At 35.3% G+C, this 21923-nt stretch overlaps 1 protein-coding gene across 1 annotated transcript in view; it reads left to right on the plus strand.

Annotated features, from left to right (window-relative positions):
- The window catches only part of LOC106871065 (gelsolin-like protein 2), a 54024-nt gene extending 33947 nt beyond the window's left edge, over positions 1 to 20077 (plus strand). Inside the window, exons 5-13 of the mRNA XM_014917334.3 lie at positions 1512 to 1583; positions 5190 to 5317; positions 6557 to 6665; positions 7817 to 7927; positions 8920 to 9006; positions 9993 to 10075; positions 13074 to 13152; positions 15960 to 16055; positions 17955 to 20077. Of these exons, the coding sequence (XP_014772820.1) occupies positions 1512 to 1583; positions 5190 to 5317; positions 6557 to 6665; positions 7817 to 7927; positions 8920 to 9006; positions 9993 to 10075; positions 13074 to 13152; positions 15960 to 16055; positions 17955 to 18050 (861 nt within the window). The 3' untranslated portion in view covers positions 18051 to 20077. The remainder of the gene's footprint in view (positions 1 to 1511; positions 1584 to 5189; positions 5318 to 6556; positions 6666 to 7816; positions 7928 to 8919; positions 9007 to 9992; positions 10076 to 13073; positions 13153 to 15959; positions 16056 to 17954) is intronic.
- The last annotated feature ends 1846 nt before the right edge of the window (positions 20078 to 21923 follow it).

Raw genomic sequence — 21923 nt, forward strand, 5'->3', positions numbered from 1 at the left:
TGTGTAAATACACACACATACACAGGTAAACACGCCCCCCTCTCTCTCTCATGAGCTTATTGTATTTTGTATACAATGCCCAGATGCACTAAAGCTCATTGGAGAATGGCAAAAAAGGTGTCAGGAAGCATCTCATGGAGGTTATGAATATAAAAATCAACTTGAACTGCATCTCTAGCATTCGTAATTTGTCAGCAGTGCAGAGAGAACAAGCTATCGGCTGATTGCAAGCATGGCAGCATGCCCTGGTTGTTGCGAAAGCTTACAATATCCATGTCAGCATCATCTATTGTCTATCACCTGCAACAGCAATACAAATATACCAACACCACTGCAGACCATGTCCACAGAGGGTGCCGCTGGGTCCAGGTAGGACTGCTTCGTCCACCTTCAACACCGCTGTGATCGCTTCAGACCGGCCAGCATGACAGCTTGCGAGACTGTTGGCACTGGACAGTGACCCATCAGCGACGACACAGGCAGAGGGAATGGCATCACAGTGCAGTGCTACATTGACCAGATCCTAAGACCTCACATTGTGCCTTTCTTTGCACGTCACCATAGCCACATGTTCCGGCAGGACAATGTTCCCTCCCACTCAGCCAGGGTAACCATGGACTTCCTGCATCAGTATGACATCAGAACCATGCTGTGGCTGGCTCTCAACCCAGATTTGAACCCAATTGAACACCTGTGGGATGAAATCCAGAGATGGCTGAACCAGGTGGCCCCAAGGCCGACAACTCGTGTGGAACTGGAGGCAGCTTTCCTCAGGGTGTGGGTACAGGTGCCAATGGCTTTTGTGAACCGCCTCATGCACTCCATGTACCAACGGTGTATGGCCGTTTTGAACACCCATGGAGGGCATACACAGTATTGAACATGTCATGCCCTACAACCTCGATGTACTGGATCCACCCACTACCAGATCACATGGCAGTGAGCCATAGATTGTAGTCATAGTGCATCCAAGAAATTGACTTTATCAGGTTTATCAAAATTTATTTCTGACATAATGAAATTATGTTTCTTTTGCAGTTCAGTATATGTATGTGTGTGTGTGTTTATCCCCCCCCCCCCAGCACTGCTTGACAACCAATGTTGGTGTGTTTATGTCCCTGTAACTTAGCAGTTTAGCAAAAGACACCAATAGAATTAGTACCAACTTTTAAAAAAAGTACTGATGTCAATTCATTGGACTAAAACAATTCAAGGCAGTGCTCCAGCATGGCTGCAGTCTAATGACTAAATTGAGTAAAAATAGAATATATATATATATATAATGTGTAGGGAAGTATGTTTGCATGTGTGGTTGTGGATATGTTTAAATATCTATAACATGACTCATGCATTACTTAAAAACTAGGAATTAAATTTCCTATGAAAGTAGAGCAAAATCATAGTAAAATTAGTCATTTGTGAACCATTGCTTCAGCACAAACTACAGTCTTCTATTTGTTGTTGTTGTTAATGTTTCCTTTGTTAAATTTGAATTACTTTTACCTGAACAGACTTACCTTGAGGAAAATGGAGAGCGATTCAATTATGACGTACATTTTTGGATTGGCAAATACAGCACTCAGGTGAGTAATATTAAATTGTTCATTATTGCATTTACCTGGTTGCACATAACTGTCCCTTCTCCTTCTCTCTCTCTCTCTCTCTCTCTCTCTCTCTCTCTCTCTCTCTCTCTTTGTCTCTCAAACACATCATATTTATTATTGTCTCGACATGCACTTTTCCATGTTCATATGGCTCAGACAGAATTTGTTGAAATAGATTTTCTATGACTAAATATCATTCCTGTTGCCAACCCTCACTTGTTTCCAAGCAAGGTATTATTTCCCCATGGCCAGACATGTTTTCATGGAAGATTGTATATGAACAACACTGTTCTATGATGTTGACTCTTATTTAAAGCTATTACATGATGTCAAGAGGAGACATAAGCACATATACACCCATGCACATACACACATGTTTAAGGAGATGTAGGTTTGAGTCATATGGGTAGCCTTTGACTTTCTCTATCCAAAGGGCTTTTTATCCAATATTTACACAATTATTTATAGCTTTATCTGCTTCGAGCTTCGAGATTCATCATACCAAAAATGAATTATTTCTCATTCTCTTAAAGATTATAAATTTGATGCCATCAACTATATATATATATATATATATATATATATATAAAATATTATTTATTTAAAGGACACAATACTTGTCTTTAAGTGCTACTATTAGTTTCATCTGTTGAGAAATATCTCAAACATATTCATCAGGCACATGTGAATTGTGCCTGATGAATATGTTTGAGATATTTCTCAACATATGAAACTATTAACACTTAAACACATGTATTGTGTCCTTTAAATAAATATTTATCTCTCACCAGATGGAGTACTTTTTTTTTTTTTTTGATCTTTCTATCACAGAACGGTACATTATATACAGACACACATATGAAATCTCTATCTACTCCAGCCCTACTTACAATGCTCAGGGCGATAATAGATGACACCTGATTGCCCAGCCCTGCCTTCCAAGGTGCCACACAGTGGGACTGAACACTAAATTGTGTGGTTTGAAAGCACACTTCCTAACCAAGCAGAATGATATCTGAGGGAAATAAGACACATGTTTCTGTATCATTACTCTTCATCAACTACAAACACCAAATATGTTGTTCAAAGCTCACTAAGGACAACTTTCCTTCCATTTAAACCTGCCGTATTACACACAACAGGCTTCTTCCTGTTTCTGTCTATCAGCTCCATTCACAAAAATTTACTTGGCCCAGGGTTACAGAAGACACTTGCCCAAGGTGCCACACAGTAGAACTGAACTCAAAACCATGTGGTGGGGGACCAGACTTCTTAATAACTCAGCCATGCCTGTCATGTTTAATAAATTTAAAATGGTTTTAAACTTGTTCAAAACCACTACTTTATTGTACTGTTCTGTTTCGACTACATAGTACAGTAGTATATTGTACTATATTATTTTAGCTATTCATTACAGTACTGTGGTGTATTATATGGATGCAGTCATAAAGTCTTAGGTTCAATGCAACTGTGCATCATCTTAGATATGTGTGTATCACTGAAGCCTCAAGTTGACGCAAACTTCATGAATGAAATAATGCAGATGGAAATTGTTTGGAAATCCATTGGATGAACTATGGCTGTAATTCAAATAACCAGCTTTGTCATACACATTATCACTCCTATTTTGCTCAGGAATTACATTATTTGTTTTATATTCAGGGTTATGTGTAAGATGAGATCCAATTGCTCACACCTATCCTACAATGTCATTTTAAAAATAAGCAACCATATTGATACCTTGAAGTTACAAGATAAGGCATGAATAATTGAAAACAATATGAATGAATAAGCATTGCATTTCATTGATGAATTTGAATGCTATAGAGTTCAACAGCAAATAGAAATTTTGCTGATGTGCACAAAGCTTTGTCAAGCTAGAATTGACCAGAGGCAAACTAAGTAGCGTTAATTGAGGTGTAGATGTATACAGTTACATTTAAACCTTTACAGTAGATAATATCTCAGCAGAGAAACTCTCTCTATAGACAATGTTTATGTATAACATACCACTGGGCTATGAATGACATTGGCAGACTGTGGGACCTGTGTTTTTGCTACAGACATTGAATTCATCATTCACAGTCCACTAAGAATTGCTATTCTTATATATAAAACCATTGGAGATGGTCCATCTCTAACTTGTGTTTTGCTAATGATATTGACCTATCAGGAAGCAGTAAAGCAGAACTTCAAAAGCTCACCACAGACTGGAAAAAGTATCAGGAGCATACAGGGTGGAGATCATCCCAGAAAAGAGAAAAATCCTGGTTAATAGCAACGACCAGAACTCAGTAACCAACATCATGCTGAATATAGAGAAACTTGACATAGTGGCTACCTTCAAGTACCAAGGATCCACGCAGACCAAGGACAGCAGATCTCAAAATGAGATCACAATTAGACTCAGTTTGTCCTCTGCAGCCATGATGAAACTGATTTTATGGAGGCAAGACTCAAAGTGTATAAGTCCCTAGTGACTTCCATCCATCTATACATGGAATGAAGAATCCAGGTATTTGAGCACAAGTACTTCAGAAGGCTGCTACACATTCTGTATACAAAACACAAAACAAACAGCTTTGTCAGCAGCAAGCCAACAAATATGCTGGTAGACAGGAACTACTCTTTGCACAGATAAAATGATGAAAGCTTGCCTGGTACAATCACATATCTTGCTACAACTCCCTGTCCAAAACCATCTTTTGGGGCACAGTTGAAGGAGGGTGAAAGAGAGGCAAAGAAAATCCTGGTCTGACAAGATCAAGGACTGGACAGGTCACAACACTGCAACCCTGTGATGCATGCAGAGAACAGAGACCAATGGTGACAGCTGACTACAAAAGCATCTAGAATGGTACCCCAAAGATTGGCTGCACAGATTAAGAGAAAGTGGGGAGGAGGATGATGATGATGATGATGATTTGTGTGTGTGTATATATATATATATATATATATATATATAAAATTTATTAATAAGGGTAGAAATTGATATTAATCAATTAAAACCAGTGGTCTAGCATATTAAGAAAAAATCCGAAGATTAAAATTATATTACATACAAAAATAAGAGGAATGACCAGCAAAAGTGGACTCCTATGTGCTAGAAATAGATGCCGAATCATCTAACCATGAAAAAATATGTTCTCAGTAACATATTTTTTCGTGGTTAGATAATTCGGCATCTATTTCTAGCATATAGGAGTCCACTTTTGCTGGTCATTCCTCTTATTTTTGTGTGTATATATATATATATATATATATATATATATATATAGCTTACTGTCTATCCACATTTATCTTTTTATATATATTTCTCTCTCACATGCTTTGCAGCTCGTCACTCTTTTCCTCTATCAGCTGTAACTCAACTTTATACCATCTTTTATTACCATTGCCTCACACAACTTCGTTCCATCACTTGTCTTCATTACTTCACTCAACTTCATACTCATCACTTACCTCCATTGCTTCACTCAATTTCATGCCATTCTTCATTTCCATTGCTTCACTCAACTTTGTGCCATTACTCATCTCAGCTTCATACCATCACCCAAGTTTCTGTCTGTGTGTATTTCACCATAGGATGAGTATTGTGCAGCTGCCTACAAAACTGTTGAGTTGGACACTTTCTTGGACGATGTACCTATCCAACATCGAGAGGTACAAGGACATGAATCTAATCTCTTCAAGAGTTACTTTAAGAATATAACGTAAGTATCATTTAACTTACTCAAAATACATTCATAGCTACACTTTTGTTGTTACACTTTCACATAGCCATTCCTTCACCATACTCTCACGTGGAACCCCAGGAGCAGTAAAATAAGTATCAGTCAAGAATTAGAGCTTGGTATAATTGGCTGTTCTCTTCTAAAATATTTAGCTTTGTGTAGCCTTATCATCATCATCATCATCACTGTCATTTTAATATCCTCTTTTTGATGATTGCATGGATTGAATGGAATTCATTGAAGCAGATTTTCTATGGTTGGATACCCTTCTTGTCACCAACCCCTCTTGTTTCCAATAAAGGTAATATTTCCCCATAGCTGGACATGTTTTCGCAGAAGATTTGAAAACAAAGGATGCTATTTAGTTGATGGTGATACTTGTTTACAGCTATCACATGAAGTCAAAACAAGAAGACACAAACACATGTGCATGCACCTTTGCATACATTCATAAACACATGCACGCAAACACACACACACACACACACACACATAAGCGCTCAACAAACTTCTTTCAGTTTTCATCTACCAGATTTACTCACAAGGCTTTGATCAACCCAGGGCTATAGTAGAAGACACTTACCCAAGGTGCCATACAAGGGGTCTGAACTTGAAACCATATGATTGGGAAGTGAACTTTTAACCACTGAGACACACCTTTGTTAAAAATTATTTTGAGCAGTAGAGAACTAGACAAAACACTTTGTAGTCTTTTGCTACAATCCTTTACATTCTGAGTTCAAATCCCTTCAAGATCAACTTTGCTTGTCATCCTTCTGGAGTCAAGAAAATAAATTATCATTCAAGTTCTGGGATCAGTTTCATTAACTGTATTCTTCTAATTTTGCTGCCTTGGACCTATGTTGATTATTATTATTATTATTATTATTATTATTATTATTGTCATCTTTGTGACAACAGTGAAGAAAAATATTATTCTTAAGGGTGGTTGAATGTGGCAGGCTGGCAGAATCGTTAGAGCACTAGATAAAATGCTCTGGTTGAAATTGTAAAAAGGTATACTAAATGCCATATAATATTTAGTATTAAGCCTTTAGGTTTTCAGATCAAATTCCACCAAATCCAACTTCACCTTTTCAGCTGCATGAGTTCATAAATACTATTAACATGCTAGTATAAACTCTGCCATAATTTGTCTCTATCCCTCCTTAAAATATTTTTGTTATTGTTACTGTTATTTTTCTCTTTGCTCAAAAGGTTGTTAAAGGGTGGAGTTGATTCTGGATTCCGAGTTGTCACAGAGAAGACCTATCAATCAAGGCTCCTACATTTCTGTGGTACAAAGAAACATGTTGAAATCAAAGAGGTCAGTAAATTGTTTTACACATTGCTATGTTGCTATGTTTATGACTAATAGTTCAGCCTGCTTAACTGTAAGTAGGTACCACCGTGGTATAATTGACTGTTTTATAATAAGTCTCAGTAGCTGTGTCTACTTCTAGCTGTAAGTAGATACCACTGGTTGGTATTAACTGACCAATTTTTCATTAGTTATTAAATACAGATTCACTATTGGTGTTGGTGGTGGCAGAGTAGACTTTGCAAAGAACTGCCATCTTATCCAAATGAAGAAAGATGCCTCACATTCAATTCAGACCTTGAAAAGAGAGATATGCTCCAAGAATAGTACATCAGGTGATAAAGACACACTGGATAGAACAGTATTACTACTGTCTTTGGTTGGTACTGCTGCTGCTATTATTACTATAACTACTACAAGCCAATAAGGGTTTCTCTCTCTCTCTCTCTCTCTCTCTCTCTCTATATATATATATATATATATATATATATATATATATTGGTAAATGTTTTTATTTTTCATTCCCTTTCAAAATTATCCCTAATTATGGTATAGAGTTTTTGGCTGCTCTTTCTGATAGGTTAGATGTCTTATTATAGGCATCTCTGTATTTTAAATGAATAATATATATATATATATATATATATATAGAGAGAGAGAGAGAGAGAGAGAGAGAGAGAGAGAGAGAGAGATGGATTGACAGATAGTTAGATAGATGGACTGACTGATTGATAGAGAGGTAGGTAGATAGATGAGTTGATTGATTGTTTATTTGGTTGGTTAATTAGGAAGGAAAGCAATGCTACAACCCTTTAAAAGGATGCTAGGGTTGATGGGAGAGATTGAGAAAGATATCTTCAAACCAGAGCCCTAATACTTGTGACAGAACATACTTTTCTAAGTTGCTTAACTTTCACAAAATAGCAGCTAAATCATCTTAAAAAGTAGGTATATTGGTTAATGTAGATAAGGAAAAACTATTCCTCAAAATTAAGTCAGAATTGTCATGGTTAAAATGCCTTTGTTTATAAATCTGACTCAGGGATAACTACTACTACATCACCATCACCACCACCACTACTACTACTACTAAATGTGGCTCAGTAATCTATGCTATAACCTATACTTCTATATCAACTGTCTCGTTTCATTTCAAGGTTGCCAAAAACAAAGATATGTTGGATAGTGGTGATGTCTTTATACTTGATCTTGGTAAAACAATCTACCAGTGGAATGGTGCACAATCTAACAAGGATGAGAAATTTAAGGTATGTATACTGATGTGTTTTACTTTGTTATGGTAGAGTTGTTTAAGACAGCAAGCTGGCAGTATCTTTAGTGCATTGGACACAATGCTTAGCAGCCTTTCATTCACCTTGACACTCTGAGTTAAAATTCTGCCAAGGTCAACTTTGCCTTTCACCCTTTTAGGTTCAATAGGATAAAAACTAATCGAGTACTGGAATCAATGTAGCCAACTAGCTCCCTCCACTAAAATTTCAGGCCTTGTGCCATTTAGTAGAAAGGGTTGTGGTAGAATTGTTTTAGTGTGCAAGACAAAATGCTTAATGGAGTTCCGAGTTCAAATTCTGCCAAGGGGATCTATAAGATAAGTATCGACTGAGCACTTGTTGAAGTTATTGATAAGACTTACCCTCCATAAAATTGCTGGCCTTGTACCAAAATTTGAAACTGTACTGTCAAAGGGGGCAAGCTGGCAGAATTATTAAGGTAAAAGAAATAAACGTCTTGTAATATTTCTTCTGGTTCTTTACATTCTAAGTTCAAGTCCTGTTGAGGTTAACATGAAATATCAATCAGGTATTGAGGTTGGTGGTATCAGTTAAGCCCTTCCCATCAAAAATTGCTTGCCTGTGCCTAAGCTGTTATTATGGTTCTGCACCATATTGCTCTGTTGTTACTGTGTTATGTAAGTATTGTTGTATTGTATTTTAATATATTTTATTGCATCTTATTGTAGTGTTTTTCGTTGGGTGGGTACTATGGGGATTGGAAAAGACACAACTCAGAATATAAGTTGAGGTATGCCTGTGTAATCCTGTTCAATAACTATATTGTATTGTACTGCAATATATCATAAGAACTTAGAATCTATGTGAATCAGTAAAGTTTGTAGAAGTTATGGCAAAGGAACTCTTCTGTCAACCCTTCCATATAATATTCTGTCTTTTGTTCAATTGTGATGTGTGGTATTATGTTATACTGTATTCTGCTTTACCATTCTATCTTCTGTTGCCAGGCTGCAATGTACATCAATGATTTGAAAAACAGTCAAAGCACTGCAATTACAACAGAGGTACTGGAAGAAGATTCTACTGAACCTGATGTAAGTATTTCAGGATACTATTCTCTCTACCTGCCTACCTACCTAGGGATTATTGGTATATGGTTAGCTGAAGTAGATTTGTTATGTGCTGTGGTAAGATTTGAAAAGCAATAAGATTATGATCAAGTATTATAATAATATTATTAGAATTTAGAAACTTTGAGAGAATTGAAGTAAAACATCTTTGTCAGGTGGAACTCTAAGTAGTGAGGCTTTCCATCTAAGTGTTGTTTTAACCTAGCATACTAAATACTATTACTTTTATAGCTTTATCTACTTTGAGTTTCACCTTAAAAAATTAATTTACTTCAGTGATCAAATATTTTCAAAAAAAAAAAAAAAAAAAGATGAATTGTTGGCCTCAAGTAAATGCTCAGATCCTTGAGAATTCCTTCTTAGGGCTTGCTCTAAGAATCTGTCAATAAGTTGGGCTGCTTTTGTGAGGCTGGCCCGTAAGAAGCGTATGTGTACCAAAAATTAGAAAAAATCATCATCATTGCTGTCGACATCAAGGCAGCAAGATGACAGAATCATTAATGCATCAGACAAAATGGTCAGCTGTATTTTGTCCAGCTCTTTACTTTATGAGTTCAAATATTGCCAAGGTCAATTTATCGACCTAAAAAAGCTGAAAGGTAAAGCTAAGTACCAGTTCAGTATGGGTCAGTGTAATTGACTTTACCCTCCCCTAAAAAATTGCTGGATTTGTGCCAAAATTTGAAACTATTGTTGTTATTATTATTATTATTGTTATTATTAAGACAGCAAGCTGGCAGAATCGTTAACCGTCAGGCATAACGCTTAGCTTCATTTCGTCAATCTGTATGTCTTGAATTCAAATAGTAAATAGAATATTAACAGCGTGAATGCACTTCATTAATGTTTTGGTGTTCACTCAACCAATTCTCTATGCCTGCCAAAAAGTAATCAAAATTATATCTAACCAAAATACCTTGCTTTTATCTTCTTCTTCCTTTTCATTGTAGCATGAGTTTTACAAAGCCCTAACAGAAGAAAAAGAGGAAGAGACCGCATTTACAATAGAAGAAGGACCTAAGGAACTTTACAGGTGAGTACCGTATTTTTTTTCCCTGTCTAAGGAAGACAATCAATTTCCATTACCTTAGCACAGCTTCCCCTACTACATGGATAGAAGTGCCTTAAGATTCCTTAACTGATGCAGTTGATATGTCTCATTTGCAGTGACCCCTTTATAACCCTTGTTTTTACCTTATACAAATAATGATGAGCTTCTTACATACAGTACTCATGGTACAAGAGCAAGGTGAGCATAACAAAGGCTTAGTGGTATAACAAAATGCTGAATGTAGAATCTAGAGATGGATTAATGCCTGGTATCAGATAATTTGCACAAGAGGTGTGGCTGCATGTGGGAGAACATGTAGAGTGAGTTGTTGATATTAGATATAGAAATAGGGCAGCAAGCTGGCAGAATCATTAGCACATCTTTACATTCTGAGTTCAAATTCTGCTAAGGTCAATATTTATCTTTCATCCTTTCAGGGTCTATAAAATAAGTACCAGTTAAACACTGAGATGGATGTAATCAACTTACCCACTCTCCCCTAAATTGCTGGCCTTGTGCCAAAATTTGAAATCAACATTAGATACAGAAACAGGCCATGGAAAACCTGGAAGGAATATGTGATTAGAAGTGGGTTGTTGGTGGTTAGAGTATTAGTGGTTGTGGTGGTGGCAATGGTTATGAAAATGATTATAGTTTAAACCCTTTCATTACCAACCCAGCTGAAACCAGCTCTGGCTCTGTAGTACAAATGTGTTGTTTTCATAAGTTTTGAATTAAAGTCTTCTGCCAAACCTTAGTCACAATGTTCCTAACACAAGCTTAATGATAACAAAGTCATTTTCTTAAATTCTTTGTTATATCTAAAATAATTGAGAGAAACACAGAGCATCTCAAAATAAATACAGTAATGAAAGAGTAATGGTGATGGTCACTGTTGTTGTAGTTATGGTGTTGATAGTGGATTGTGACAGTGGTAATGGTGGTAGTTTGTATGATGTTGTTTGTGATGTTTGTGGTGTTATATTTTGGCATTTACTCTAAGCATAGCAATACTCTCTCTCTCTCTCTCTCTCTCTCTCTCTCTCTCTCTCTCCCTCTCTCTCTCTCTCTCTCTCTCTCTCTCTCTCTCTCTCTCCCTCTCTCTCTCTCTCTCTCTCTCTCTCTCTCTCTTTTGGAGAAAGGCACAAGCACATACACAGACATATACACACACGGCAGTAACTTCCGCCTACCAAATTCAATCACAAAGCTTCAGTCGGCTATTTATCTTTATTTTTCTACTTGTTTTAGTCATTGATCTATGGCCATGCTGGGGCACCACCTTGAAGCGTTTTTGTCAAACAAATTACCCCCAGTACTTTGTTTTTTATTTTGTTATTTATTGTCCTCTTCACCAACCTGCTAAGTTACAGGGCTGTAAATAAATCAACACCAGTTGTCAACAGAGTGGGGTGACAGACAAACAAACAAACATACACATACATGCACACACAAACTCACATATGACAAGCTTCCACTCAGCTTTTGTCTACCAAATTCACTCACAAGGCATTGATCAGCCTGGGGCTATTATAGAAGACACTTGCCAAAGATTTCATGCAGTGCAACTTGAACCCGAAAGCACACAGTTGAAAAGTGAGCTTCATAACCACATAGTCATGCCTGCACCTATGCACACAAAAATAACTGAGACATACTTCACAAATCACTTGCACAACAAAATATCAAACATTGACCTTCCTAGATTTTATTACACGAAAACAAACTCTATTCATGCATAACCAATAAATCACACTTTCTTCTCTTCTGTATTACCCACATGCAACACTACATATCTCCTTCATTGCAAACACATGTCTACACAACTGAGGTAGACCTATTACTTAATAGGGAAGGATTTCTTAACCCTGATACCAACTTTACTCCTGATTCTGTGATATAAACTTCGTGTTTTAAGGTGACCTAAATTAAACCCTACTATCAAAATTTCATGTTAATTAATATTCCAAACACCAGGTTAATATTGACAAAGTTATTTATTAAAGCATTCATTGTTTTCAAACTTAATTGAAACAAAGGCTGCATATTTCAACAGAAATATAGTAACAAAAGAGTTAAGGCCTTACAGCTTGTGTTGAGGCCCGCAATATGATGTGATGTAATGAAACCAGAACCTATAAATGGAACATGTATAGTTGCAAGCATGGCTGTGTGATTAAGAAGCTTGCTTTCCAACCACATGGTTTTGGGTTCAATACCAATGTGTGGCACTTTGAACAATAGCCCAGGACCAACCAATGCCTTGTGAGTGAATTTGATACAAGAAACTGTGTGAAAGCCCAGCAAAATACCTGTGCTTGTCCTTCTATCATACTTTAACCTCTCAGTACCTATTATGAAGGCCCCTCCTCTCTCTCTAAACCTTAATCTTGGATTTTTATTCCTTTTCTGTTCTTTTTTTGTTTTGCAATTTAGTTGGCAACTTCACTAGTGCCAGTGGCACAAAAAATAGCACCCGGTACACACTATAAGGTGGTTAGCATTATGAAGGGCATCCAACTGCAGAAAATATGCCAAAGCTAACACTGGATCTTAGCACAGCCCTGCATCTTGCTGGGTCTTGTCAAACCATCCAGTCCATGCCAGCATGGAAAACGGATGTTAAATGATGATGATGAGGATGATGACAATGTCACTATAGGTGTGTGTTTGTTCACCTGCCACTGCTTGAAAACTGGTGTTGGTTTGTTTACATCCATGTGACTTAGCAGTTCAGCCAAAAGAGACCAATAGAATAAGTTCCAGACTCAAACAAATAAGTACTAAGGTCGATTTGTTTAACTAAACCTTTCAAGGCAGTGTCACAGCATGTCCACAGTCCGATGACTAAAATAAAAGACAAAAAGAAAAATGATCACTAAATTTTTCCTCAATGTGGGCCCTTTCAAGCTTACATTCACACGTTCGTGTGTGTGTGTGTGTGTCTTAATAATAAATGATTATCATCTTACACCAACAGGTTGTCTGATTCCTCAGGAAAAGTTCAATTTCATCTGGAGAAGAAAGGAGACATTGGAAAACGTGATTTAGATTCCAAGGTAAGGAGACAACAAAATCTCTTCTGTTCTCTCACTCTCTCTCTCTCTCTCTCTCTCTCTTTCTCCATTCCTTCTCTTACTCTCCCTCTCCCTTTCTGTCCTTTCCCCCACCCCATCTCCTCTGTCCCTCACCCTCTTGCCCCTTTTCTCCCATCTCTCTCTCTCCTTTTGTTTTGTTTATTTATTATTTGTTCTTTTGAAATTAATCCTTAATAATGTGTTGGATTGTTACGTTGTTGTTACCCTGCTTCATTATAAGTTTTATTGTTATTACATGATTATAGTGTAAAAAAAGTAATGTCATAACAATTGGCAATACAACAATATCGGCGACAAGGATTCAAAGCTCATGCAGGTCAGTTAACAAATTTTTCTGATGCAAAGGTGTTAATGATGGAAGACCTATTACACAGTTGCAAAAACGGCAGCAAGAACAGCAACAGGAGTTGCAGAACCAACTACTTCAGCAACAAGAAAAACAACAATTAATGGAGCTATGTCTTAAGAAGTCCAGAAACACTATAAGTTCATTTTCGATAGATGGCATATCAAATTTTATATCAGAATTCAGTTATGACCCAGAGGAGGGTATAACATTTGCAGTGTACTTTGGAAGGTATAAAGAAATCTTCAGGGAAGATTGCAAGTTGTGGACAGACAAGGAAAATGTAAGATTATTATTGTGTAAATTACCACTGGCTGAACATGAAAAATATTGTAATTTCATATTACCCCAAAAAAACTAGTGGAATTTGTTTCCAGGAAACAGCCAAACTACTATCAAAAATATTCAGTGCTAAGAGTTCCTTATTTAACACTCGATGGGAATGTTGGAATCTAGTTTAAAAAAAGAGGTTGAAGACTTTGTCACATATGCCAGGACTGTAAACCGAAAGTGCAAAAAATTTAAACTGAAGGAACTAACTCCTGATACATTTAAGTGCCTCGTTTTTGTTCAAGGGCTTACGGCAAACAAAGTTGCGGAAATACATGCAAGAATTCTCACAAAACTTGAACAAAAGGACCAAAGTTTAATCCTGCAGACAGTTGCAAAGGTGTTTCAAAGAATGGTAAACTTATGTCAGGACATAAAGAAAATTTGAAAAGGAGTTCTCACATGTACAAGCATGTCGACCAGGAAGGTATAAACAAAATAAACATTTCCTTCCATTTGTCCACTGGTTTGTAAAATAAGTATGTCTATCAGCAATATTCTGGAAGCCAAATCAGTCATATTTTAAATCTTTAAAGACTAAGTGTAATTAATCATAAGTGTAAGGATAAAGCCTGAAATTTGGGAGAAGGGAATTTGTTAATTATATCGACTCTAGTACGTGATTGATATCTTATTTTATTGACCCCATATGGATAAAAGGCAAAGTTAGTCTTAGCAGAATTTGAACTCAGAAGGTAAAAAGCCTAAAGAAATGTCACTAAGCATTTTGTCCAGTGCAATAACGATTCAACCAACACACCACCTTAATCAAGAATAATGCTTCAGCCTAGCAAAGGCCAAATGCATCTATTGGCATAACAAAGCAGTGGTGTACCTGCATTGGAAAATATACTGGAATTATAAAATCAAAATAACCAAGTTGGTATGAACATAAGCCAGACATGGTCACTAACAACATTATGTCTGGGACATGGTCACCTATACTGACACAGAGATAAAAGCCAACAAGCTTACAGTCATTATCAAGGACAGGGAGGACATTAATTATATGCTTATCAACACAGTAATGCCCTCTGAAGGAAACACTTCTGTGAAAGACACAGATAATCTTCCTAAATACAAAGACCCTGAGATGAAAATCAACAGGATGTGGAATATGAAAACCAAAATAATACCAGTGGTCATTAGATCTCTAGGATTTATGAAAAAAGGAAAGGAAAGGTTTACCAACTGTTTCCTGGGCAGCATCAATATTTATGTAGTCCAGAAGATTGCACTACTTGGAACAACTCACACACTTATAGAGAGTGTTATCTAACCAAGTGACATCTTGCCTGTAGTGTCTCAGGCCCATACAGGATATGAAATAGGAAGTACAAAAAGAACAATGATAATTATAATAATGAGCTTATTGTATAAGGTGCTTAGGTGCACTACAGTTCATAAGATAAGAGAAAAAAAGGGGACAGAAAGCAGCAATGAGTCAATTAAGGAAAGATAGCAATGAAAGCTAAAAGTATATGCACAGTACTTAGAATAAAACAAAAAGGGATACAAAAGTGAAATGTAAAAGAGCCATAAAAAGGAAAGGGGTGCCTAGGAATACCAGGAGTAGTGTTGATGGATTTTGGGAAGCAAGGAGTAAGTTCCATTATATAAAAACTAAGCATCTTTAGCCCCTGGTCAGCCCCGATCCAGCAGACCTCTGATCAAACATCCCAGCTGCGACTTCTATTCAGACATACTGTACATAGAGCTATATATATATGATATCTAGGGTCTATGATAATACAATGTGTATAGTATGTCTAGTAGTTGTTTCACTTTAGGTCAGCCTTGATTCTGTAGATCCAGTAATCAAAGCTGAGACCTTAATAGTTCTATGCTTTATTCTAACACTGTATTTCAAACTGTATTATTTAGTGTTTCATTTTAAGAAATCACATGTGTAGTAAAGAAAACCTAGCTGTTTTTTCTTTTATGTATGGTGACTCTATAGAAGGTTTCCTCTTTAGCTAATAATATATTGGGAGGCAAGTAGTTGATATATTCTTTCTATTCTCTGTGGCCTGGATGAGAGATGATCATTGTTAAATCAGTTTTAATAGCTAGATTTGTATTTTGTCTTCAGGATGTTTTTGTCATTGATACAAAGAAAGAAATTGTTGTTTGGATTGGTGCTGATTCTTCAACTACAGAAAAGAATAACGCCATGACCTATGCTCACGTGAGTATTGATAATCACTACATTTCATTTACACCATTGATAACCTGTAAGAAAAGCTGACAGCCAGCTTTCCTATTTTCTCCTTCTACAAAAATAGAGAGACTTATCAAAGTCGAGTTGTAACTGTTGAGCAAGTGACTTGATCTGAGACTGTGTGTTGAAACTGAAACACTTACATTGTGGAAGAAACATTTAATAGTCCACAAAGTTATTTAATTCACATTAAGTTTAAATTAAAACATTTCTGTGATTGTGGGACTGTGTCAGTAACCAAGTTTTACTTATGCAACAAAAATTTTTGACACCTTGTAATAATAAATATAAATTTAAAGTGAATCTAATAACTTTGTGTGTTAAAGTTAAATTTAACAGCTTTAAGTGTTAAAGTTAAAGTGAACAATTACTGGTGTGTTACATGTTTCATTTCATGCTAAAATATACCATAGAACATACCTATAAGTAACACTGCATGTTACAATTAACATAAATATTACATCTATATACTCAACATGTTCACTGACAGAAATAGAAGAAACAGCTGTTTATACTGCACATTTTAACTCTGGAGTTTCATCAGCAACTGTGCACTCTCCTTAACTATCCAAGAATACACTGTTTATAAACCCACCGATATTAGTGGCTAAAGTAAACTTGATAGACCTTTTTACTATTCAACACTTTCTTGACCATGAGGTCAAACACTAAATTAGTAGTGTGTTAATAGTGTTTCATTTCATTTCTATAATATACTATAGAACATAATTATAGATTATTAGCCAACACTGTATGTTATAACAGTACAAACACTGTTTTGTTTTAGTGCTGTAATGTACCACACATGTCTTTATTAATATACAATATATATTATGATGATTGTAAATAATGCAGACACATGTTTGTAGGTAGAAAAAGAAGGGATAGTTGTATGAATGTTTCAGCTCTTGTTGGAATCATTGTCAGCAATTGTGTACCTCCTTTAACTATCCCTAAACACACTGCTTATAAACCATCTAGGGATCTTTTCTGTTTGGCTTCTGTTTTACAATTTCTTCAAATTTTGTTTGAATTCATTTCATATTTGGTGTAATGATGTAGTTTGGTATGGTAATTACTAATATGAAATTCATTTTCACCATAGATCAATTAATAAAGAGTTAATAGCTTTTTAAATTTGTAAATTTTGGGTAATTTTAGCCAGTTGAAAGCCACAGACATATAGGTGCCTATTTCCATAATAATAAACCAAGCTGCTTACCCACGTGGTCATTTTTCATTTATTAAATGCTTAAAACATGAAGTATAAGGTGATCATTTGTTTACAGTTGACAACAGCTTCCAAATCCTGTTTTCTGACTTGGGTAAAAATGATCAAACTTTAAACCTCTAACTTTTTATAAAAAAAATTCTGGAAAAAGTGGATTTGCTCCTGAGATTCAGCACGGAAAATTACATCAATACAACAAATTTTTTAATTTTCACTAAACTTAAAAATTTCCTTAGATGCAGCCAAACAGAAAAGATCCTCATCTAGTATACTGAATAGACCAATTTGTATTTTTAACATTTTTCTTGGCAAGCTCAAACATTAACTTACTGGGCTGTTAAGTGTTTCATGTTGTTGTTCTAATGTACCATAAAATGGGTCTATAAATTAATTGTTTTCATACACAGTGTTGGCTAAGATGCTTATAGATATATTCTCTAGTACATTATAGCAACAAAACAAAACACTTAATGTAATGTAGTTGTAATATACATTCAAACATTAACAATATATTGAGATGAAAAATTAGTAATATTGGGTCAAATATTTCTTTTAATCAAGTAATAGCATAGGAGTTTGGGGAATACATTTGATGTAGTCCTACTTTTATTTTATTTATTTATTTTTTTATTTAGAACTACCTGATGAACAAAGCCAACAGCCTGCTGCCAGTCACCCGCCTGCTGGAAGGTAGACATGACCGCCAGCTAATCTCAGCTCTTGCAGCCTAAATCAACACAGATGGATCCATATCCTGTCAATGGAAACCTTTTCTATTTTTTTAAATTTTTTTTTTTCAGTATTTTACATATTCTATCCCCACCAAACCTTTCTTTTACCCTTTTAAAATCCACAATTTTATATAGCACCCCAGAACACTAACATCAGAAATGCCTTCTTTTATATATACCCAGCATTGTGTGTTTCTTGCTACTGCTAACCACTTTACTCTAATGTCAGATGTATTTCCAGCTAGATTTACTGGGACCAGCAACAAGCTGAACTTATAGATACCGCATAATGCCTCAAGAAATGTCAGAGCAACTGCATTTACATTTGCATGTCCTCTTTTAAAACCAACTGCTCAACCACGTAGTGAGAATAAATGTAAGCTAAATTTTCAAACAGAGACTCCCAGGCAGAAATTCACACATACACATATATATATAAACTGTTCCATTAATAATAGAATCATTATTAAAAAAAAATTCTCTTGCAGCCGTTTACTCAACATAAGGAAATTGAACACCTATTTTGTATATCTCTCTATCTACTTCTGAAGAGATTCGGCTTTCAAATAATTTTTAATTTAATTAATTTTCTGAGGGACTAAACTGAAACAGCTGTAAGTGATGTTTGTCAATTTTTTAATTAATAAATGATAATTTATTAATTACTTCTCTGTTCTCTCATCCATGGTTTATATAGTTACCTTGCAATTAAGTATTAAATATAATGTTCGATACTCTTTGTATAGATAATTAGCCAGTACTTTCATAGGATTTTGCAATCCCTGAATGAGGTTTATAACCTTTAATTTGTGCTTATATATACAGGGTGTCCCAAAAAGATGTACTCACTCTTTGACTTCCCAGTACTCATGCATTTTGTGTTCAAGTAGATGTTTATTGATATACATACAATCCTAAAAAGTTAAATTAAATTCAGGAAAATAAATTGTTGTGGAAACAATTATTTATTGTCATTTAGAATTATTTAATCTTCTCTCTCATTCCTGCGTGTTCGCAAATGTTCAAACTGCCTTCCTTCATTTTCCAAACAAAGCTGATAACGTCCAACAATGGATTCAACAACATTGCGAAACATTTCATTTGGAATTGCAAGACATTGTATTCGAATTTCATTTTTCAAATCATCAATTGTCACTGGTTTTGCAGCGTAAACCTTATCTTTGAGATGTCCCCATAAAAATAATCCATTGGCGTGAGGTCTGGGGAACGTGCAGGAAATTCAATGCTACCTCTCCTCCCAATCCAGTTGTTTGGATTTGTTGCATCGAGGTAAGTCCGTACATCGCAAAAAACAATACATTAGTAACCGTCTGTCAAAGAGTGAGCACATCTTTTTGGGACACCCTGTATATATATTTCTTTGATTAGTTATCATTAAATAACTGCTGGTGCCACTGTGTAATATTCATTATATAATATGCATGACTAAATTTTTATTAGCATCTATGTCCCTAGACATGCTGTTTGATAGGTCACCTGCAAGTTGTTGAAGCAATTGTAAACCATGGAAATGTAATGCCATAAACTCCACTCTTTATATTTATATATATATAGAAAAGCTTTTATATATATATATATATATATATAGAAAAGCTTATATATATATATATATATATATATATAGAGAGAGAGAGAGAGAGAGAGAGAGAGAGAAAAGCATGAACACAGCAGCTTCCCTTTATTGTAAAATCACATAACCTTTTTTGCGTAGTCAGAAAAAAGAAAACTAACATTTACATTTCCTATACTGTTGAGTTGAGTTTTGATTTCCATTTGAAAAATCAAAAAAACTTGATGTTGCACAGACACTCTTGAGGAAGGCATGAATTCCACAAAATCACTTTTCCTGTATTCTACAGACCAAGCTTTTTTTTTTAATTTGCTTTTCTAACTAAAACATTATTCCCCACTCTTTAAACAATTTCTCTCATCTCTATCAGTTTTATTTGAATTTTTACTCTAATTGTAAATTCTTACAAACATTTAAATAAAAGTTCCTCCTGTTATTTGTTATTGTCAGCAATTTCTTTCAATTTGTGTTTTTTCCCTTTACTATTATCAATTAGATGTTGGATAATTAACAAAAATGGTCACTGGCTTACATCCCATCTCTAACAGTTGACTATGGTTATGTTTTAAATACTGTACTCTTAGATTACCCATTTCACCCAGCTGCAAACAGGTACTACTTGGAAGAACAGCCAACTACTGTAATCAGCAAGAATGTAAGATAACTACCGTAAATCCTTGAGTATAATACACAGAGGATTTTTAGGGGGCTGTACCTCTGAAAAACCTAAACCTTGCGTATAATATGCACCCCTTCTCTAACTTGAGTCAAGGAGGTCTATATAACGTCCTTGGTTTGTAAACGTATATACGGTAACGTCCTTTATTATTGTATATATAACATAATGCAAACATGTAGCTTTTTTGTGCAGAAAATAAAGAAATAACAGTAATAACGTCAGTGAAAAATAAATATTAAGTAAATTGCCTTTACATACAAAATTTTGCTTAGAAAATATTTTTCATTTTTAACCTCGTATATAGTACACACTAGAAATTTTGACCTTTAAATTTTGGGAAAAAAAAGTGCGGATTATACTCGAGGATTTACGGTATCTCCTAAACCTCGAGTGAACACTTCTTATGGGTTGGTTCTTTATAGAGGACATTATCATCGTTGTTTTAACATCCACTTTTCCATGTTTGCATGGATCAGGTGGGATTTGTTGAGGCAGATTTTTCTATGGCCGGATGCCCTTCTTGTTACCAATGCTCATCTGCTCTCAAGTAAGGTAATATCTCCCCATGATCAAACATGCTTTCCTGAAAGACTGGGAATGAAGGACACCATTTGCATGAGTGATATTCATTTCCAATCATCATGCAATGTCAAGGCAAGAAGACAGTAACACGCATACACAATATGTATATATGACAAGAATCCTTCAGTTTCTGTCTACCAAATCCACTCACAAAGCTTTGGTTAATGTACAATGAGTAAAAAATAATCTACCCTAGATAAAATCTTATCTATCACAAATAAACGCTCACAAACTGATCTGCTACTTATTTATATCTTAGTGAACTATAGTTCAGTATTCTTTCCACAAATATAACAAGATGTCACCAGTGGATTTGAACTGTCAGCCTAGTGTAATCTAATGAGAGTGTGTCATATGGTTGAATAGAAGATGAAAAGTGACAAAGCTGAATTAAAGTTATCTAAAAATCAAAATACTTAATATTTGAAAGATCTTTAAAAAAGTTATGTGGTGGCCCCAAGATGTAATAAGAAGAAACTAATGTATTACCTCATCAACATTGAGATGAATAGAAAGTTGGACGAATGAGAAGAGTAATCATGTTTATTGTTAAAAGCTTGTGTCGAATGTAATGGTCCAATGAAAAACTACAGAGTAACATCAGAACTGTTTGTGCAAGGGTTTGTTGGACAAGCTCTATAGCTCTGTGTAGAGGTGAAAGATATATATATATATATATATATAGAGAGAGAGAGAGAGAGAGGGTCTTAAAATTTGGAACAAAGGTTTTGTAATGGATTATAATACTATCCATGTATAATTTTTGACAAAAAAGGGGTTCCTTATACATGTTAAAATACGGTATTTTAATACTTTTGTTACTATTTCTGTTGAAATACATTTAGAAAAATAACTACCTCTTTATAGAAGTAAAAATGGACTTGCATAGGGCTGACACCCCTACCTAGAAAAAAGCAAAATTCACAGAAGCATCAATGACAAATCAATATCAACAAAACATGGGAGAGGAAGGTCTTCCCTCAGGGAAATATATGGTGTAGTAGAAAAAAAGACAGCCCAG

The sequence above is a fragment of the Octopus bimaculoides genome, chromosome 5 (genome assembly GCF_046866305.1).
Source record: "Octopus bimaculoides isolate indiv1 chromosome 5, ASM4686630v1, whole genome shotgun sequence".
Taxonomy (NCBI): Eukaryota; Metazoa; Mollusca; class Cephalopoda; order Octopoda; family Octopodidae; genus Octopus; species Octopus bimaculoides.